This window comes from Macrobrachium nipponense, chromosome 21 (assembly GCF_015104395.2).
Source record: "Macrobrachium nipponense isolate FS-2020 chromosome 21, ASM1510439v2, whole genome shotgun sequence".
Lineage (NCBI taxonomy): Eukaryota > Metazoa > Arthropoda > Malacostraca > Decapoda > Palaemonidae > Macrobrachium > Macrobrachium nipponense.
The window spans coordinates 52,432,341-52,454,840 of NC_087212.1; the positions used below are offsets into that span (position 1 = coordinate 52,432,341).

Genomic DNA, 22,500 nt, shown 5'->3' on the forward strand with positions numbered 1-22,500 from the left:
TATGTGAAAAATGTGGAGAGACGTATGCCTGAGGTTGCGTGCAAGGTGGCATGAATCACGAAGTTCATGTCCCATGTCCGTTTTTCGATAATCGCTTTGTTAGGTATTCTTTTCGGCTTGAGAAACTTACAATACTGAAGTGGTTTTACTCCTCAGGAAGTTCATCCACGATTCTGTGATGAAAGAACGAATAGGCCAGAGGCCATTGGTATTTTTCTTCTTTAAGGTCCCCACCTAGTATGGAAAATGTGTATATATATTGTTCAGGATTTTAAGCCAGAACCAAGTAAAAGTAATACCCTTTTCTAAAAGCATTTCATATTCTCGAGTTGCCCATGTGAACTGAAAGCCTTCGTTCTCTCTAAACAATCTTTGTTCCTATTGGCTGCCTTGGAGTTAATCTCCATAGGTGTCTTGAATGGGGTGGAGCATCTCTAGGCTGAGATTTGAAAGGAGAAGGCCGGAACAGCTTGTTCTCAAAAGTTAGACGTTTATCACCTGCAGAACACCGCTTCCCCCCTATGCTCCCCTGATTCTTCTGGGGATCCCACACTTGTGTTTTTACCATCCATAGTGCACAGATCAATCAGCAAATGAGAAGACAACAAGATCATGTATTTCCAGGTACTGATAGCATAATTTCTAGTGTAGTCAGTGAATTGTTTTTTTTCCTCTTGTTTGTATTTCGTTTCATTCTTCCAAGGCGACTTCCCTCCCTTCTTGGCTCAGCTTCTCACTGCCCAATTTTGCTTCAATGCTCTGATTAATACCCCTTGTGTTGTTAGTAATGATATTAAACATCCCCTAGTTAATCAAGCCATGTAGTATTCCTTTGTGCATAAGCCCCCAGTCAGTGTATGCCCCTTTTGAGTGAGCTTTGATATGCAATACTAAGAACAAGTAATGTGTCACGATTTCCATGTGTCCACCACTTTAGTACTGATGCTAGAATGCAATGTCTTTGCAGACAAATAACATGCCTGGTTGTGAGAGGAAAATTGAGAACCCTTGGATAGGACACTTGCATTTGAATAACCTGCTTTGCGCAAATCATATCTCTGTTTCGGGGTCATTTCCCAGTCACGTGTTTCCAGTGAACATACAGTCAACCACCTTCCATTCATTTCTGGACCTACACATAATTTAAGTGTAAACATAGTTCATTTAAACTAAAGTCCAGAATATTATGTAAATTCTTCCTTTCAGTAATATCGACCTTCGCCATAGATTTTGTTTGTTATAAACATCGTCTCTCCATGCAAGGCCTTTTTAGAAGTGTCAGTAAGTCACATTCCCATGCTTTATCCTGAGGGAACGAGCCGTTCATAACATATAATATATATATATATATATATATATATATATATATATATATATATATATATATATATATATATATATATATATATTACATTGCATTTGTTTTACGCATGGTTTAGGTTTCATTTAAAGGGATATCCAATGGTTTTGAAGTGGTTTTGTCACTTGGAGACTGTAGGCTTCAGAAAATATTGTGCAATTCCGGAGTCTTGGGAGAAAGGTGGAATGGGACACTTAAAAAGTATTGACTAACTTTGGTTCCTGAATTGTTGTAGCGTGAAGGATTTACTATTCGTGAAGGTGATGTGTGCGTGTAAGACGTGAAATACTGGATTGTGTACAAGGATGGCCGATGTTCTGGAAGTTTTCTACTCAGTTCTGCTCTTCAGAAATCGTTTCAAGTTGAAACGTTGGGATGACCTTTGTTTCTGGTTTCTTCGGCTGTTAGGTGAAATAGCTTATTGATATATATATATATATATATATATATATATATATATATATATATATATATATACTATATATATATACATATATATATATATACATATATATATATATATATATATATATATATATATATACATATAATATATACATACTATATATATCATATATATATATATATATATTATATATATATATATACATATATAAAATAAAAGGAACCCATATGTTTTGGAGTTTTAACGGGCTCCTTTTACTAGATGGAATTCTGTTGTAACAACATTTTTTACCCGTCATATAAATATATATATATATATATATATATATATATATATATATATATATATATATATATATATATATATATATATATATATATATATATATATATATATATATATATATATTATATATATATAATATATATATATATATATATATATATATATATATTACATACATACATATGTGTATATATATATATATATATATATATATATATATATATATATATATATATATATACATACATGCATATGTATATATGTATATATATATATATATAATATATATATATATATATATATATATATGTATGTGTGTGTGTGTGTGTGTAGTACACATATATATTTGTGTGTGTGTGTGTGTTAATTTGTGTGTTTTTGTGTTTGATTTTAAATCACGAAGAAATAAAATACCTGATGAGTATACAAACAATGTTACAGCTACGAAGGAAAATTGAAACACTGGAGTGTTTCAATTTTCCTTCTTGGCTCTAACTTTGTTAATATATATATGTATGCATGTATGTATATATGTATGTATATATACTATATATATATATATATATATATATATATATATATATATATATATATATACATATGTATACACCTAAAATCATAGGTACATATGTAGGTATGTGCACATGTAAAAGTGCAGTGAATAGAGCGCAACATAGGTCGAAGATTTAGGGAAATTTGGAATGTTTTCTGTTGCAAAGGCATCGAACAAGATATTATCTTTTCCATATGATGAAATATCTCTCTTATAGTTAAAGTGACGAAAAATAAGTTTTATATCGTGTTCGCAACGACTTTATGAGATAAAAATGTCAAGAACTTACAGCGCCTTACGAGGAGACTTTTTGATATAAGACGAAAACAAGGATGTACATCATCTTTGGATTATCTATTCCGAGGATGATACCCTGAACGAAATATCTTTATTTTGTTGTTTTTCCGTAAAGTGTTTTTTTTCTTTCTCAAAACTTTCATCCATAAAGAGCTTTTCAGTCTCTTGACTGCCTTAGCGTTGAAGTGGTTATATGACTGACGAGTTTACTTGCGCCTACATACACAACCGTTCGTTGTGTAATAGCAGTTGATACACACACACACGCACACACACACACGCACACACACACACACACATATATATATATATATATATATATATATATATATATATATATATATATACATATATATATATATATATATTTAGTTATTTATTTCATACACACAAACACACTCGCACGTACGCACGCACGCACAAGATCTGAAGAACAAGTAATGGTCCGTGAATATGTGAAGATGGATGAAAACAATTATTGGAGCCGAAATCTGATTTGAAGAAAAGTCTAATAATAATAATAGAGGGACATCAATAGTAGTCACCTAAGAAAGCCAAGCTGAGTTAGTGTCTCTCAAGATGACCAATCGTAAACAAAGATGGACAACGACCGTTACAACGTATTGTGTATTAGCCTTTGAGAAGGATTATATGAAAACAATACTTCAAAAACAGGTTAATGCAATCTAGTTAAACCAACAAAGTACAATCCCTCAAAGGTGATTTATCCGGTTTAGAGCCCCGGTCTCTTGCCCTCAGACCGTAACTTGTTCGTTCTAATGAAGGAAAACTTTAGAGGAAGTCGCTGCGGTAAAACAGTCTAAGTGGAATACCCATCAGCGCTAGACCAAGGAGTGCAAGAAAGTTTTTCCAGAGTGAACTCGACAACAGGCTTGAAAATTGGTGCAGGTGCAAATGTATCATCGCAGGTGGAATTTATATCTTATAGTGCATCTACACCAAGAGTTATATAAGTTTCTTGCCGTTCATGAAGGATTTATGACTTGACAGGCATTGCATTCAAGGAAATCGCACCGGAAGTTGCTACCTACCCTGCCGATTTTCATCACTAATATTGGGATGAGGTTGATAGCTTTGTACCCTTAACCAAACGGATTGTTCCTTATAGCCAACAAAGCAGTTAATGATGTAGTTCACTGCAAATGTTGTGACCTAAAAGAGATGTCAGTAAAATTAAGGGATACAGAATGTGCTTAGCCTGAATAAGTAAAAATACCCAGATCCCACGCGGTATTCATAAAAACACAGTGGTCTGTTATTCATGAAATTATTCATAATTTTATGTAACAGAAGAATCCTAGCAGTTCATATTCCATATGAGATATTATTTTTAACGTCATAAAGTTCAAATAGCATAATAAATAAGGTAATTAGGCAGATTACCATGAAGCGTGTAATTTCATTACCTACCATTGTTCATTATTTATAAGCGAGAGGCGAGGTAATTCTGGCTTTATTCTTCAGAACATATCCCATTTGCCGAAGTAGTGATACATACATTCATATTGTGTATATATATACATATATATATATATATATATATATATATATATATATTACACATATATATATTATATAATATGCGTGTGGTGTGTGTGTGTGTGTGGTGTATGTGTGTGTTTTGTTTTGTGGAATGTAATATCAATATGTCCATGTATGTGTTTGTGTAATTGTTCAATGACCACAAGCACTGTTAACTTGATTCGAATTCTTCACAGTTTTTTATACAATGAAAGCACTACAGAGCCTTAGATCCAGATGCATGGAATATAAAAATAATTTCTGATGTTCCCTCAGAAAAAAAGATTTTTTTTATTTTGGACCTACCTCCAAAGTGTCAGAAACGAAGTCCCGTTGCCGACCTGAATTTGAGAAGGATAAAAGTTTCTCATACGTTCATACTTATATGCCAAACCTGCCGAATTTATTAGAGCCTGGGTATAGACCCATCTTCATACATATATATATATATATATATTATATATATATATATATTATATATATATATTTATATATATATATATTATATCTATATATATATATATATATTATATCTATCTATATATATATAATATAAATATATATATATATATATATGTATGTGTGTGTGTGTGTGTGTGTGTGTGATGTATATCAATATGCATGTATGTGTTTGTGTAATTGCAATGACCACAAGCACTGTTAACTTATCGAATTCTTCACAGTTTTTTATACAATGAGCACTACAGAGCCTTAGATCCAGATGCAGGAATATAAAATAATTCTGATGTCCTTCAGAAGATTTGGACCTACCTCCAAAGTGTCAGAACGAAGTCCCGTTGCCGACCTGAATTTGAGAAGGATAAAAGTCTCATACCGTTCATACTTATATGCACCTGCCGAATTTATTAGAGCTGTTATATACCCATCTTCATACATATATATATATATATATATATATATATATATATATATATATATATATATATATATATATATATATATATATGCAGAATAAACTAATCACATTTTACCAGATACGTCTGTAACTGTAACAACGACAATGCTATCTTCACATTTTTTTTTAATATGCTTGTCTGCATATTTAGTACACTTAAACTTCATTTACAACTGTATAGTTACCTATAAAGCCTGAACATTCTGGCTTTCCAATGATATATGTTGAACAATGAAATTATGAAATGTTGAACAATGAAATTATATCCCTAGTCTTATATACATACATTATATATAATACACATAATTAGAGAGATTGCTATGTGTGTATAATTTTAATGTTAATAATTTGCTAATGGAAGACTAGGTAATTCGGGCTCTCGTATATCCAGAATGTGTGAAGAATTCGAGAAGTTAAGAGGGCATTGTGGTTATCATAGTGACTACCAGATTAATATATATATATATATATATATATATATATATATATATATATATATATATATAATACATATATACATATATATACATATACATATATAAATATGTACATATATAAATATATACATACATATATAGATACATGTATTTCACCCTAAATCGCAATATTAATTGTTGTACACTTAGCTACGATGGTGAGGATGTGTCTATTCCAGCTCAAATAAATGTATCTGAATTCGAAAGGTACATGTTTGTATGACCCGCTTTAGGCTTTTGTGCTTCTCATGGTCAGTTCGGCAACGTGACTTATGTTTGTGTGTAAGTTGACGATCTATAGATTGAATTTACGATGTTATTATTGAGCTGGAGGAACGAATAAAAGAAGATGATCTCACACTTTCGTATTTTCACCCATCCTTATGTGTGAAAACACTAAATCGCTAGGTCAATTTTTTGTTGCTCCGTTCTTTTAGCTCATTGACGAAAGTATATAGGATGTATGTACATTGTATGTATGTATGTGTATATATATATATATATATATATATATATATATATATATATATATATATATATAGTATATATATGTGTGTGGTGTGTGTGTGTGTGTGGTATATGATTGCTCTTCTCTAAACCCGAGGGAGTTATGTATCAATCTGAATCAGTTCAAGAAGCAAATTTTCCCATGCACTGTAATAAGAGTTGCTAGGTGGATAGGAAGGAAACTGGCCTAAGTGATATGGACATGTGTCAGGTACCTGACTAACTAGATTACGTGTGAGAAGACACCCAAGATGAGAAGTGGCATCTGACAAGTAATTAAGGGTTTTCTGATAGTATAGGTTTCTTTATGTCAGCTTGGTGACTTTTCTGTAACTTCTGGTACCGATTGTTCCTAGTGGAGGCGGAACATCATCTATGTTCAGGCTAATTTTAAGAGCTTCAAGTTTTATAAATGTTTTGTTATTGAGTTGACAAGGAAACCTTAGAAGGAATTGCTCCTTAAAAAAATCAATGAAATTTAGGAAAGGCAAGAAGTATCCAAATTGCACTGGGGCACAATGTTGGCATACTACCTAATATTAGACAACTTTATTAATCTTAAAGTTGAACTGTGTTGCTGACTTCCTGATAACATAATTGATTCCAGTATTCAGTAGTTTACAAGAGGCTGCTGTAATACAGTGCTACGAAGTGGTTTCCCCAAGTGGCTTCAAAGAGGGAATGTGAAGCAAGATATCTAAAAATGTTTTTGACTCTAAGTGCTAGGACGTAGAAAGAGATATAAAGTAAATTAAAAGTTTATTCCTCCTGTTCTTGAATTTTACAGAAAAGAGAAATAAGTATACATTATCCACGTTTACACTGTCTTGTTGTGCGTGAAGTAGATAATTATTTTGGAAGAAAGCTATAGAGACATGAACTGTGGAAGGCTTTTTTTTATTAGTGAACAATTAATTTTTTTGGACTTCAGTTGAACAATTCGTAAAGCAACTAGGGAAAAGTCAGTGACCGTTGTTTTTCTTGGCAGCAGTGACGTCAATCCGTGCCTTCAATATTGTTATTGCCATTACACAAACTTTTGAAGTAGCTACATTCTGCAAATCCTGATCTAAGGCCAAATTACCCGGTTTATGAGAAATAATTTTTCTTTTAATTCACATTTTATCATCCCGAAGTCTTTCAACAAAGCAGTGTAGTATTCTTGAGACAAAAGTTTTTATTAACTAACTTTAAATTGGACTATTTTTATGGGTATGATTTTTATGTAGTTACCAGAGGCTTTATTAGGCATTTTTTTCTTTTATTATGTTGTGCAGAATGCAAAAGAGTAGGGGATTATACTTTTTATGTAAATGATGTTCATATGTATATACCTGAAAGTCACTAATGCTGAAGACTATTTTTTATTAGTACAGAACCTTTGAAATATCGTAGTTCTTGAAAGATAATTTGACCTATCTCATTGTTCGCTTATGATTATATATTTATAAATATATATATATATAAAAACGGATCTATTGTGGAAGAGCTGCATGAAAATAATAATTGGAGTGTACATTGTTTCAGTCCTCAATTGAAAAACGCTGCCACGCTCTTTATTACATCTATTGTGAAAACCATACAGGCGACCAAAAGAAAGGATGGACTTTTATTGGAGCGTAACTGTATACGGATTCCTTTTTTCTCCTATGAACATTTTATAGACAGAACAAAAGGAAACTGTATGATAGGGAAAATTCATTGGCATATGCAGAACTTGGACACTTATTTTCATAATTTATATCTTGATATTACTAGTTAATCATAGATAATCAGTCTCTCTCCTCTCTCTCTCTCTCTCTCTCTCTCTCTCTCTCTCTCTCCTCTCTCTCTCTCTCTCTCTCCTGAGAATTTAACCGGGAATTGACATCGATGTCCCTTGATGTAACACCAGTGAAGAGATTGATTTGACAATCAGTTACTTTATAATTCTATTTGTGACGATAATGTTTTGCTTTGCAGCTATCATAGAATTGTTGAAATTGATTAAGATGTTCCGTATTCACTTCCACACTTCGACATTCATAATAGAAAAGTCAACTTAATTGCAAGGAATACTGAGATTTCAAGGCTCTAAATTATTGATTTTCTTGTAACGTTGCTATATGAACTCATATTTGACATTGAGGACTTTAGCAAGTCAAATAAGCTTAAATTAAATTATCATTATTTAGAGCTTTGTTTGTAGGCAGTGTTATGTAATGAAGCATCTCTCATTATTGTCAAGTACAAAGTAATATGAGAGAGAGAGAGAGAGAGAGAGAGAGAGAGAGAGAGAGAGAGAGTTTTTGCGAGGTCTTGTAGGTTTGTGTAATTAAGAATTTTAAGATAATCTCCATTAGTCATAGTTTATATATTTTCTTTAATTTTCTAATATCACTGGTTTTCTAATGAAAAAGTTTAGATATACCTTTTTTGAGGAATACAACCTCCAAACCACAATATTTTAAAACATTGAACAACGTATTGAGAAAAATTTATGACAATAAGGAATATCATCCAGTTTCAGGGATTCATAATAAATCAATAACGTAATTCTGCCCATTTTACGGCACATTTTCATGCGGCTCGTATTGCTTTTTTTTTTTTTTTTTTTTTTTTTACAAAATAACTTGTCTTAAATTTAGTGTATACTTTTCATTATAGTGTATTTTATGAAGATGGTGTATGACTTATTATTCAATAACTTTCAGATTTTTGAAAAGCAGAGAGTGGAAAATAGTGAGTACTCTTGCGTTGGGTCTATTTTTTGTGTCATATCCTTACACTTACCGTCATGGGAATCGTAGAGGTAAATGATGTGATCCCACCGGTAGTAATGGATAAGGTCGATTATAGCTTGGTGGTACTCCGGCCTCATACTCGTAGCGTAGTCCATTAGCCCAGAGGATGGGTTAGGTACCTGTAATAGAAATGGGAAAACTTAGAATGGCCTTTGTAAGTTTATGTAACTGTAGTTAATCTACTTATTTTATATAGAAAGTTTGTTTGATATAGTAAGCGAAATAGTTTCTAACTTGGGTGATTAAAGACTGAAAACGGTTGTCTGATAGCAAAGAATATGAACTGGTTTAAGACTACAAAGTAGTATGTAGGACATTATAGACAGGGTTTAAATTCATTATTAATGCCTTGATGCTTATTATAGCAAGAATAATAATATTGTAAGATCTCGGTAAAAGGAAGAAACCGGTAAAATACATAGTACTATTAGAGAAGACCAGGAGTAAGGAGAGAAATACAAAGCCGGACAGTAGAAGAAAATAAAGAGGTCACTGAACCGTGTACGTATAGGATTACCGATTTCCACAACAGTAACATATATCTTAAGGCACAGGGAATGAACTATATAGTAAGTTCTTATCGTTTTTAGAACTGATATTCTGTACCTTATCAAAGCATTATGAACCGTGAAATGAATTCTGTTGGAACTGGTTTCCTTGCCTTAAAAAAATGCCGTGTAAATCTGGGCTGATGGAAAAAATACCTGGTGGATTCACTAAGTCTAGAATAATAGTTATTAGAAAAATTTTATTGCTTGTAAATAAATTCCATACAAGAGTAAGGCATGAACTTTTCCAGATGAATTAATTCGTTTAAAGTGCTTTAAGCGTATATTACCTTGTGACATCTTTTTCATTTACCTGTGCAGCAAAACTGCTTAGCAGAAAATTTTTGGGGTTAAATTTTCTGTCTCCCCTTTCGTTTCTCTTTATTTCTTTTTTTAATCTCCCCACTATAGCGTGCAATGCAGTATAAAGCATTTTATTATTTCCAGGGTGCGAAAGCCATGTTATTGCGATGTTATAAGTTCCTTCTGCTTTTAAAATACGAAGTCGTTTGATCCCTCAATAAATGGTCCAAAATTCTGCTGGAGATTAAAAGGACAATTGTGATTTCAATGTAATGAGTAAAATTACTTAGATTTATGAGATATTTAACTTCTCGCTTCCTCGTGCCAAACGGTGTAGAATTCACTGAGAAACTAACCTGAATTTCCTTTTATGCTACGGTTTCATTTCGTGTTTTGTAGTGGTTATTATGCAGTAACGTTTTTCTTTCCTGAGAACTGAAATAATTTATGACACCCTTCTCTGAAGGAGCGTGTTCATTTACTGCGTAGCCCTTTTCTCTCGCTGTAAATGTCGGTACGTGGCGTTGAAATATGAGTAGTATTAAAAATAACAGCAGTTGGTGTCTTATTATTCTGGTCAGGAGTCCCCAGGATACATGTATTTCTCCTGATACATAACCTATTCTGCCATGGAAATGCTTCAATAGTAACAGCTTATGCAATGTATTTTACATTACAATTAAAGCATAAAAACGGTCCTCCTTGTTTTAAAAAAAATTATGTTTTCGTTTCAGTAAAAAAACGTTTTTACTGCATTTTAAACGTATTGATGACGACAAGCTTTTTCCTCGAAATACTTAGGATCTGATATTTAGGTGAACATAATTGTGAAAATGTCAGAGGTATTTTCATATGTTTCAAGAAAGAGATTCGTTTCCTTTATTTATTCAGTACCCAACAGATTTGTAGGGGCTCAGTATTTAAGGGCAGTCACTTTCATAAAGGCAAGAATTCATCATCCTATTACTACGGCTTTTCAATTTTACCATCGTTGAATTCTTCTGGAATCAAACTACGAGCACTAACTTTCATGCATGAGTAATTTGAAAACCGTTTTCTCATTTCAACTCCAGCCTTAGTTTTTGCATTAGCAATGAAATATTTATGATATAAATATATATATATATATATATATATATATATATATATATAGATATAGATATATATTTATATATATATATAGTATATATATATATATGTATTATATATATATATATATATATAAATAAATATATATTATATATAAATATATATATATAGATATATATATATATATAAAGATAAATGCCACGAAGGAAAAATAAACGAAGGAGTCTGCGAGATCTTTCGGCTGAAAAGCCCTTTACTGAAGCAGCTACTGACAAAAATAAAGTAAAGGGCTTTTCAGCCGAAAGATCTCGCAGACTCCTTCGTTTATTTTTCCTTCGTGGCATTTATCTTTATTTATGGATTTATCACGTTCCTAACTTTCGTGATTCTGTTATACATATATATATATATATATATATATATATATATATATATATATATATATATATATATATGACTGGTAAAAATGTCCTGTTACAACAGAATTCCATCTAATAAAAGGAGCCCATAAAAACACCAAAATATAGAGAGAAAAGTACTATATTTCAGAGACTGCTGTCTCCCTCTTCAGGTGGATGAATGAGAAAAGTTTACAGAAAAGATGGTATTTATACCAAGAGGTCCATCCACAGGCAAGCCAATTTAGGTCACCCCCGCTGATAATCTTCCTTTAATCTTCTTAAGCGTTGGTTGAATGAAAATCTTGTCGATCGTATCTGAATCCCATGCTCCTTTTGAGATGTTCATTACCTGCCTCTTTTATTAAGGCCGATTCCATCATTTGACTCTTGTACCGGCAGTTGCTGCTATAAATTATACGTGACAAATTCCAGTTTATTCTATGGTTATGTTCATTTATATGGTTGAAAATAGCTGAGTTCTGTTGTCCATACCTAACTGACCGTTTGTGTTGTATTAATCTCTGGGGAAGTGATTTACCTGTAAATCCGATGTAAGATTGGTCACAGTCCTGACATGGGATTTGATAAACCTGTGTCCTTGGGGGATGTCTTTTGTTGAACGTTATTCAGGGATTTGGCTAAGGTGTTTGGGTAAGTAAATGCAAAAGGGTTAGATTTTCCGAGGGTCTGAGTCACCTTCTTAATCGTGTCCAGGTGTGGAATTTTTATTTTATTGTTGGGTGTATCTCTGGTCTTGTCTTTAGGGGGTCAGTAGAAAATTACATTTGCTTTGTGATTTGCTTTCTGAATTATATGGTCAGGATACCTTAAAGACGAAAATTGCTTAAGAATTAGTTAAAATTCTTTTTCAAGGAAATCTGGGTAACAAATTCATAAGGCTCTTAAGAACAGGTTGCTGGCTACACCTATCTTGATAGCATTGTCGTGATAGCCAAAGTAGTGAATGTATGAAAATGAGAACGTTGGTTTTCTGTATATGGTAAATTTGTATTCTGTTGTGTCTCTGATTATTAAAACACCAAGAAATGGAATTTTGTTGTCTGTTTCCCATTCATCTTTAAATTTGATGCTGGACACTAATGTGTTTAATTTTGAAAGGAATTCATTAAAATTGCCCCACCTATTATCCCAAAATGTTAGAATATCATCTACATATCTCATCCACAGCATGTTTTTGGGTTTTATTGCATTTATTACTGTAGTTTCAAAGTATTCCATATACAGATTGGCTAAAAAAGGACTTAAAGGACTACCCAAACTACACCCGAATTTTTGCTTGTAGAATGATTCCCCGAATGAAAATACGTTATTAGATGCACATAATTCAACTAACTTTATTATTTTGTCAAATGCCAATGGAAAATGATCTGAATAGGGGGATAATTTTTCCCTCAAAAACTGAAGAACGTCCTGTACTGGTACTTTTGTGAATAGGGAATCTACGTCAAGGCTTAAAAGTTTTATGTTGTGAAGTGGTATATGTGCTTCTCTGAATTTGTGACAAAAATATTTCGAATGTTTAATGTGACTGGGAGAAAGTGCCTAAAAAGGGGGGGGTGTAGTATGGGTAGTCCTTTAAGTCCTGTTTTAGCCAATCTGTACATGGAATACTTTGAAACTACAGTAATAAATGCAATAAAACCCAAAAACATGCTGTGGATGAGATATGTAGATGATATTCTAACATTTTGGGATAATAGGTGGGGCAATTTTAATGAATTCCTTTCAAAATTAAACGCATTAGTGCCCAGCATCAAATTTAAAGTTGAATGGGAAACAGACAACAAAATTCCTTTTCTTGATGTTTTAACAATCAGAGACACGACAGAATACAAATTTACCATACACAGAAAACCAAAGTTCTCACTTTCATACATTCACTACTTTAGCTATCACGACATTGCTATCAAGATAGGTGTAGCCAGCAACCTGTTCTTAAGAGCCTTACGAATTTGTTCCCCAGATTTCCTGGAAAAAGAATTTGAACTAATTCTTAAGCAACTTTCGTCTTTAAAGTATCCTGACCATATAATTGAGAAAGTAATTCACAAAGCAAACAATTTTCTACCGACCCCCTAAAGACAAGACCAGAGATATACCCAACAATAAAATAAAGATTCCACACCTGGATACGATAAAGAAGGTGACTCACACCCTCGGAAAATCTAACCCTTTCGCATTTACTTACCCAAACACCTTAGCCAAATCCCTGATTAACATTCAACAAAAGACATCCCCCAAGGACACTGGGTTTTATCAAATCCAATGCCAGGACTGTGACCAATCTTGCATCGGATTTACAGGTAAATCACTTCCCCAGAGATTAATACAACACAAACGGTCAGTTAGGTATGGACAACAGAACTCAGCTATTTTCAACCATATAAATGAACATAACCATAGAATAAACTGGAATTTGTCACGTATAATTTATAGCAGCAACTGCCGGTAGAAGAGTCAAATAATGGAATCTGCCTTAATAAAAGAGAGGCAGGTAATGAACATCTCAAAAGGAGCATGGGATTCAGATACGGTTGACAAGATTTTCATTCAACCAATGCTTAAGAAGATTAAAAGAAGATTATCAGCAGGGGTGACCTAAATTGGCTTGCCTGTGGATGGACCTCTTGGTATAAATACCACCTTTTCTGTAAACTTTTCTCATTCATCTACCTGAAGAGGGAGACAGCAGTCTCTGAAATATAGTACTTTTCTCTCTATATTTTGGTGTTTTTATGGGCTCCTTTTGTTAGGTGTAATATATATATATATATATATATATATATATATATATATATATATATATATATATATATGTATATATATATATATATATATATATATATATATAATTATATATACTATATATATATTATTAAACGGAATTTTTTCCCTTAAATCACCTTCCCAAATCTTACTGATCTATTTATCTATTTTTCAAGTGCATCTCTACGCAGATCTTCTAAATTCCTCAAAGGTTTTGGTGTTATCTCATTTTACCTCGTATATAGCTTCCAGTACTTCATGCAAGAGTTTTACCAATTGTCTTTTTCAAAATTTCATTATGATAGTGTAAATATATAGGTATGCTTGTGGATCGTAGATTAATGCAGCCATTATTTACACTATATTACAGGGAATTCTTAAAATTCTGTAATGAACGTCAAACCTCAGACCCATTAGAATCTGGCTGGATTTTACCGACGAAAAATTAAGATTTATTGTTCGTTAAAACGCCCACCTGTAGTGGTGTTTTCGTCGACTGAAACATTATTACCTTTTTTTCTCTAAATACCTTGCTACTAGTTTATGTGAATATATATATATATATATATATATATATATATATATATATATATATATATATAATATATATATATATATATATATATATATATATATATATATGTACATATATATATATGTATATATATATATATATATATATATATATATATATATTAGGCCTATATATACCTATATATATATATATATATATATATATATATATATATATATATATATATATATATATATATATATATATATATATATATATATGCTTAAAAAATCACAGTAGATGAATGTAACTTCATAAATAAGCGAATTCCACAGGAAAATGATAGTCAGAAATCCAAGCGCTTTCGTCTTTACTCAGACATTGTCAAGGAGTTAATGAGGTACAATTGGAGAGAAAGAAACTTTGTAATTTCGGTTAGGGTCAATCTGTTTAGGTTTGTGACCGTGTGATATCCGATAATCCTGGATTATCTCTTTTAATTTTTACCCTTTTGACAATTAACCATCTGGTATTCTTGATCATGTGTTGTACCTGAGACCTTTCTCTCCAATTGTACCTCATTAACTCCTTGACAATGTCTGAGTAAAGACGAAAGCGCTTGTATTTCTGACTATCATTTTCCTGTGGAATTCGCTTATATATATATATATATATATATATATATATATATATATATATATATATATATATATATATATATATATATACATACATATATATATATATACACACATAAATAAACGCTAACATGAGCAACAAAGAGAAGGCACGTTGATTATTTGATGATTTTGACAAGTTTATTAAGGCCAGCGGTGTTCTGCAGTACCAGGTTGAATAGAATAATAAAACGTCATGGATATATAAAAAAGTGTTTAAAATACAAAAAAAAATAAAACAAGAGAATGCAATGTAAACAAACAAACAGTTAAGCAACAAAAAACTTTGCAGAGGCAGTCTGGGTATTCAGTGAGGTAACTATAATTTTTCTGGAAATAGATTCCAAGCTCGTTAATTCTTTTCAGTTTCAAATGGAGGCGATGGTTTTGAAGTTTGCAGGATCAGTATTTGACCTGCACCGTAGTGAATGGTTGTGTATAGTCGATTCTTCCGGCATGTATTCTCTGCAACCCGTTCTAAAGCTAACTTCCTGATAACAACAGATTCGGACTTTGGGTGGAAATTGTTGATTATTGTTCCGCTCAGTACTCGAGCAGATGGAGAATGTCAATGGCGCCAATTTTCACCTTCGTGTATATATAGACCTATATATGTATAAATATATGTATTTATAAATACATATATTATACATATATGACTGGTAAAAATGTTCTGTTACAACAGAATTCCATTTAATAGAAGGAACTCATAAAAACTGGTAACCCGTTTGACTAGGTGACCCCCCTTGATAATTTCTCTTTAATCTTCTTACGCGTTGGTTGAAGAAAGATTTTATCTGTGATATCTGAATCTCTCTCGCCCTTTGAGATGTTCATTACCTGTCTTTGTTTAATCAAGGCTGACTCTTATCATCTGGCTTTATGCCGACTTTTGCTGCTATAAATTATACATGACAAATTCCAGTTTATTCTGTGGTTATGGTTATTTATATGGTTAAAAATAGCTGAACTCTGTTGACCATACCTAACTGAACGTTTATGTTGTATATATCTCTGGGGAAGTGATTTTCCTGTAAAACCAATGTTAGATTGGTCACAGTCCAGGCATGGGGTTTCGTATGCTCCTGTGTCCTTCGGGATTTCTTTTGTTGGACGTTAATCAGGGATTTGGCTAGGGGTTTTGGGTAGATGAAGGCGAAAGGGTTAGATTTTCCTAGTCTGGGTCACCGTCTTAATCCTGGACAGGCTCCACTACATTTAAAATGCTCTCTTCACATGTGTTGTCTTAGTGTTGACCTACTACTTTTGTTGTTGGTGGTGTGAATCGCCAAGGAAGGAGGTTATTGTTTTTGCGTCTATTTTCAGGTTGACTTACTGCTCATAATGTGGTGTTTGTTCATCTCCCTCAGCAGCTGTATGGTTTAAATGTCAGCCTGCTACTTATATAGTATATAGCATTGGGAAAATGACAATATATTAATTGCATGGTGTTACATAGATGACGTAAGGAAAGAAAGCAGAATGCTTTGGAAGTTTTTGTGAGTCAAATGAAACTGGTGTGTCCTTGGATGGGAATAACTTTAAGGCCGTCTTCACACGAGGCGGAATCCGTGCGGATGCTACCGCCTCATGTCAACAGGGCCTTATAAACACGTGTATCTCGAACCGCGCGGTATCCACGGCGGTTAAAAAATCCGCACGGTTGTGTGTGAACACCCCTGTTCTCTGCCATTGACTTTCCATCCTCGCAGATGCAACCGCTGCGTTGAAAAGGGTCTCACTAAAGGTGACTGTGCTTTGGGTAGCTGAGTAGCTAAAAAGTGTTGAGGTGCATCATATTGAGTATCAGGTCGGTTGACTATTGTAATGTGCTACTTCTTGGATAATACAGCTAAAATTGATCATAGTTGAAGCTTATTATAGAATGCATGAACTAGGAACTGAAAAGAGAGTGAAAATTGTGTTGTTCGGACACGATAAGATCTGTGCCTTTTGGCAAGATCTGTTCCTTTTGGCGTTTGATGAGCATAAAGGATGTTACACTGCGAGATTTAAATCCCAAGGCAGGTGACAAAGAAATAACGTTTCGGACATTTTTATCGAAGTCTTGCAAGACATTTTTTGGAAAGGAAGTCTATTGTTGAAAGACATTGCTTCCAAAGAGAAATAATTACACGTATACTAAACAAAGACAAAATGGCAAGGTAAGGAATTTATAAAGTTTTGCTTGGTACCGAGTAGATAGAAGAATAATCTAATGGAATAAGTGGTTAGCTTAGAGGTGGTTAGAGAGATTTATTAATCAGTATTTGATTGACGCCAAAGTTAGAAGGTAGGGAAAATTAAGGTGTTGGAGAAGGGAGGAAATGTATCTGAAGTGGCAGTTAAGACCAGTTTGTTCTACAGGAAGGAAGGATAGTATAAAAAGCGAATGAAAAATGGGCAATGATTAAATAAACAGACATGGAAGGATTATATAAAGAGTGTTTCTATGGATCGATCCCAGTGCTAGGCTTTATGCCTAAATCTCATATTCCATTCCATTCCTATATTAAGGGTGTTTAATTCCTGAAATTTGTAAAATAAATTATGCAGGGGTTGTTGGTTGTTTTAGGATAGATAGAACTGCATATGAAAAAAGTACGTGGCTGATAATGTAATGAGGAGTTGAGTAAAAGATAAGAAAATTATTTGAGATGGATATGTACGATAAAGGGAATAATGTGCTCAAGAATGGATAAATTGTTTAGTAAGGAGGGACAGAGCAAATTGAGCATGCATTGATAAACAAAATGGTGAACTTATATAAAGGAGAGAAAGGCCTTTATGAGGAACAAACAATAACAACAAAGGGGAAGCTGATGGACGATGATTCTCAGAATGCACAAAATGCGAATGAAGAGATATTGTTTGGAATGAATGCTGTCTTTGAGGGTCTGCTGAAGTGTGAATGATAAAAGGAGAGGCAGACTGATTGATGGAGGAGCAGAGGTTATTGTAGATTTCAGAATTTTAATGGAAATTACTAGTAAGTGCTTAAAGTGGGCAATTGAAGAGTGATCACTTTGCTATAACAGTATTTTTTTAATATATGGACTCGTGTTGAGTTCACGGTTTCATGTCATCAATTTCCAGGTGTATTCTTGTAACAGGTGACGCGCTTTTGTACATTTTTGGCTAGTTTATGTAGAAAGTAAGACGACCTGGCATGTTCAAATCATTGTTTTACTCACATATATTTACACTTACGTGAAAATGATATGTTCTTACAATAGTGCGGTACCATAATTACCTTTGTTTACTTCTCCATAATCTCTTGTGTCCAGCTAGTTCGCTTCAAAGACATTTGATTTTTCCTTCAATGAACTTCTCATTTCCTTATCCAGTTACCTTTGTTTTATACCAATACACCCTACGCTGTTACACCTGCAAGCACTCCTAAGATAGGTCGATTGAATTTGAAATTCCAGTTAGCAGACACTCTCTCTCTCTCTCTCTCTCTCTCTCTCTCTCTCTCTCTCTCTCTCTCTCTCTCTCTCTCTCTCCAGGTAAAAAAAACTAAGTTATTGTCGTTTAATGTCAGAATTGTGTAACAGAATACTGCATGATAGTTATTTTGGTATAATTTGTGAAACTTTGTTCTTTAGGCAATATCTATCCGGGTATTAGCACACAAGAACAATCCATTTATTCCTGAAAAAGTTATAGAACTTTGTTAATATCCCAACACTGGTTCATGAAAAGTCTTGCAACATTTATTGCGTCCCACAGGCTGGAACGATCCGTCCCTCAGGGCAACTCTCCCGTTCAATAAAAGCTCTACAGAATTGCTTCACCGGAACCACAACACTCGCCTTGAATATAGAATACCTCTCATGGAGTGAATTCTTGAATTTCCAAAAGATCAATTTTTATTAGAATCACTACAATGTTACAAAGATGACTAGCAACTTAAAAGTAATGCAGAAATATTACTCGATCTTTTATTAAACGTAATATGGCACGTTGCCATCCCATTAGCGGCATCTCCCTCATTACCAAGCAATTAAGGTAATTAAACCTACTTATGTAGACACCGTGTATGCAAATTGACCCCTTGAATGCCGAAACTAACACCTTGAAATGCCTTGGGATAATTGCGTTCTTCCTTTGTTGCGCTTAAGGAGTGTGGTTAGTTTGTACTGTTGACTTGCGTATTACGGGGGATACTTATATGAGAAAGATGATTCTTATATGCTAAGTATTTCAACATTCAGTAATGAAAAAAGATTGGCGGAAAGTGTCTGTGTGAAATGATGTCTCTCCTTATGACCATAAACAGTTTCCCTGTATTTAAGTGAGTATTTCTTTCAAACGTCGTCTTATTTTTTTTAAATCTTCGTATATCATATTACTAGCTGACTTAGTACTAATGTGTATTTGAAATGTTTGCTTAAACATAAAAGGGAAGAAAAGTCGTATGACTATATATTTTTTTTAAAATTTGTAATCAAACTTGATACTGGCGACAGGTAAAATATATTTCGATGCTCCAAGAGGATATATGCCTGTTTTTTAACACACGCACACACACACACACACACACACACACATATATATATATATATATATATATATATATATATATATATATATATATAATATATGTACACGTATGTATGTATGTATATATATATATATATATATATATATATATATATATATATATATATATATATATACATATAGTCATTAAGCTGTTTCTCGTATACGGAGCGGCTCCAGCTCCATAGAAAGAAACATAATGATGGCTATTGCTACATTCTTACTTTAATTGCTTAATATTGGATGAAACCCCCAGTAAAGTAAATGCTGCTCAATATCCTCAGGTTTGCCAGTCATCAGCAGTGCATCGAACATCCATAGACTGTCTCCACCATATACCACTATCTTGCGTGAACTCTTGCTCTTTATGGAATACAGTTAAGGTCCTTGCTTTAGTATTATTCATCTAGCTATCCAACCCGTTCTACATCTTTTATTTCCCCTAACTCCTCTTGATTCATATAAACTTATCACCAACTTACTTCTTTATCTCTCAGCCATTCAGTTACTCATAAAAAACACTGATTGTAAACAGTTTTGTTTATTAGCCAACCTTTCTTTTATTCTGTTTGCATTCAGCATCTTCCCTTCATTTTCATAAGTAAGCGTTAGCCCGCTAATCCCTTCATATATCCACACCCGGGGTTGTGTAGATAATTCCAAGTCTCCTCGCGCTCTTTTGAACACGTCTTGCTAACATCTTGCTTTACCTATTTTGTGTCAGTAGACCACACCTGGACATTGCTCTCCTAGGAACTGTGAGTTGCTTGTGATCAAAAAAGTGTCCAAATGCAAAAGAGCCCCTACTGATGAGGTCCTTTGATTCTCACACTAAAAGAAAACACTTCCCAAATGCGTAGTGAGCCTCTTCTCGAGGGTTTAAAGATGGCAAGACACCAAGAGTTGTGAGGAAAGTTATTGTTCCTTTGTTTAATGGTAAGGGTGGGAGAAGTGGCAGTAAGGATTATAGATTATTTTGTACATCCATTTTTTTGATTGAGAAAGTAAGATGTAAGAAGGAATGATTTGGTATTAACAATGAAAAAGGTCTGGGAATCGAGTGCTTGTTTTTAAGCATTTATGGGAGAAGTTTGAAAGTAAATTGGAGCTGTATGTGGTGTGAAAGACCAAGAATACGTTTATGTCATTATTGAAAGAGTTAATGTTTGAAGGGTTATGAGATGTATAATGTAATGTTGATAAACTGAAGATAATTTCACATTTTTTAAAAGATGAAGGCGAAGCTTGTCACCGAATGTGGTGTGATGTAAATGCTGGCAGGAAAGAAATGTTTATTGTATCTAATGGATTTTAATGTCTGTATATTGGAAGTGAGCGAAAATTCGGGAAAAAAAGGCACTAGTTGTGAATGTAATATGGGGAGGCTATTGTTTGCAGATTATACAACGTTGAGTGAAAGTATTGGGTAGAAAGTGCATAAATGGGAGTGAGAGTAGTTGAGAGAATTTTTGTTTTATATGGGCAGTGGTAAAGCCGAAGAGGTTGATTCACTTGCTCATGTGAGAGTCATTGTAATTGCTAATAATAAGATCAAAGGTGTGACTGAGTTTCTTGCTTTTGAAGATAATATAAGTAGAATTATTGACCCATATCTCTTGTAGATATGGAAGTCAACTGGATGGAACTAAACAGAAGCTGTTTGCGTAATAAATGTGGATAAAAACGATTTCAAGTTGAGAAATACGAAGTAATTAAAAAAAAAAAAAATATCTCTGTAGTTAAAAGCACAAGTCATTGTTCTTAAGAGGGAGGTTTCTATCTTATGGATAGAATAAAGGGCGATAGTTTTGGCGTGCTGGGAGGAGGTAAAACCGAAGAATTCGAAAATGCTGTGTAGATTAAGAGTAAGAGGAAGAGTTATTTGAGGCTCACCAAAGACGTTAAAATCAATGAAGCGACGGAGTGTTTTCCTAATGATCTTCCTTTTTTTGTAGTTGCATGGAGTGGTTAATGTTTTGGAAGTTTTCTGCACAAATAACATATAAAACTAAAATACGTTGACGCAGTTTCAGACAAAAAAATCAGAAATAGATATTATACAGAAAAAAATAAAATACATTTCTATATTTCGTACTTTGTTGTTTTGCTCTTATGTGTTTGTTGGTAAATTTGTCGAAATCACGAATTTGAAAAACAAATTACACTGTTTTCAGTATGGAAAAAGTCACTGAAAAATGAAAAACTGGTGTCCTCGGTAAGGTGGAATTAAAAGTAAGATGAATTGAAACTAAAATTCGCTCTTCAGCATTGAAAATTTATACTTGTTTTGAAACATTATTTTCCCATATTGGTTTTAGTTTGTTTAAAGTACCCTAAATTTTTGATAAACCTGACAAATAACATCAGTCACCATCCTTAGGGAGAAGGACTTGGGATAGAAACGTAATCTTAAAACTCCTTTCTTAAAAAATTTCTACAAACGTTTGGATTATGGTTGGAGTGGATTTGATCTTCAATGAAGACCATAGATCCAACACTTAAGTATATTCA

At 33.1% G+C, this 22,500-nt stretch overlaps 1 protein-coding gene across 1 annotated transcript in view; it reads right to left on the reverse strand.

The window, feature by feature from the left end:
* The window catches only part of LOC135198033 (glutamate receptor 1-like), a 454,877-nt gene that overhangs the window by 154,477 nt on the left and 277,900 nt on the right, over positions 1-22,500 (reverse strand). Inside the window, exon 4 of the mRNA XM_064225395.1 lies at positions 9,115-9,244. Coding sequence (XP_064081465.1) covers positions 9,115-9,244 — 130 coding nt within the window. The remainder of the gene's footprint in view (positions 1-9,114; positions 9,245-22,500) is intronic.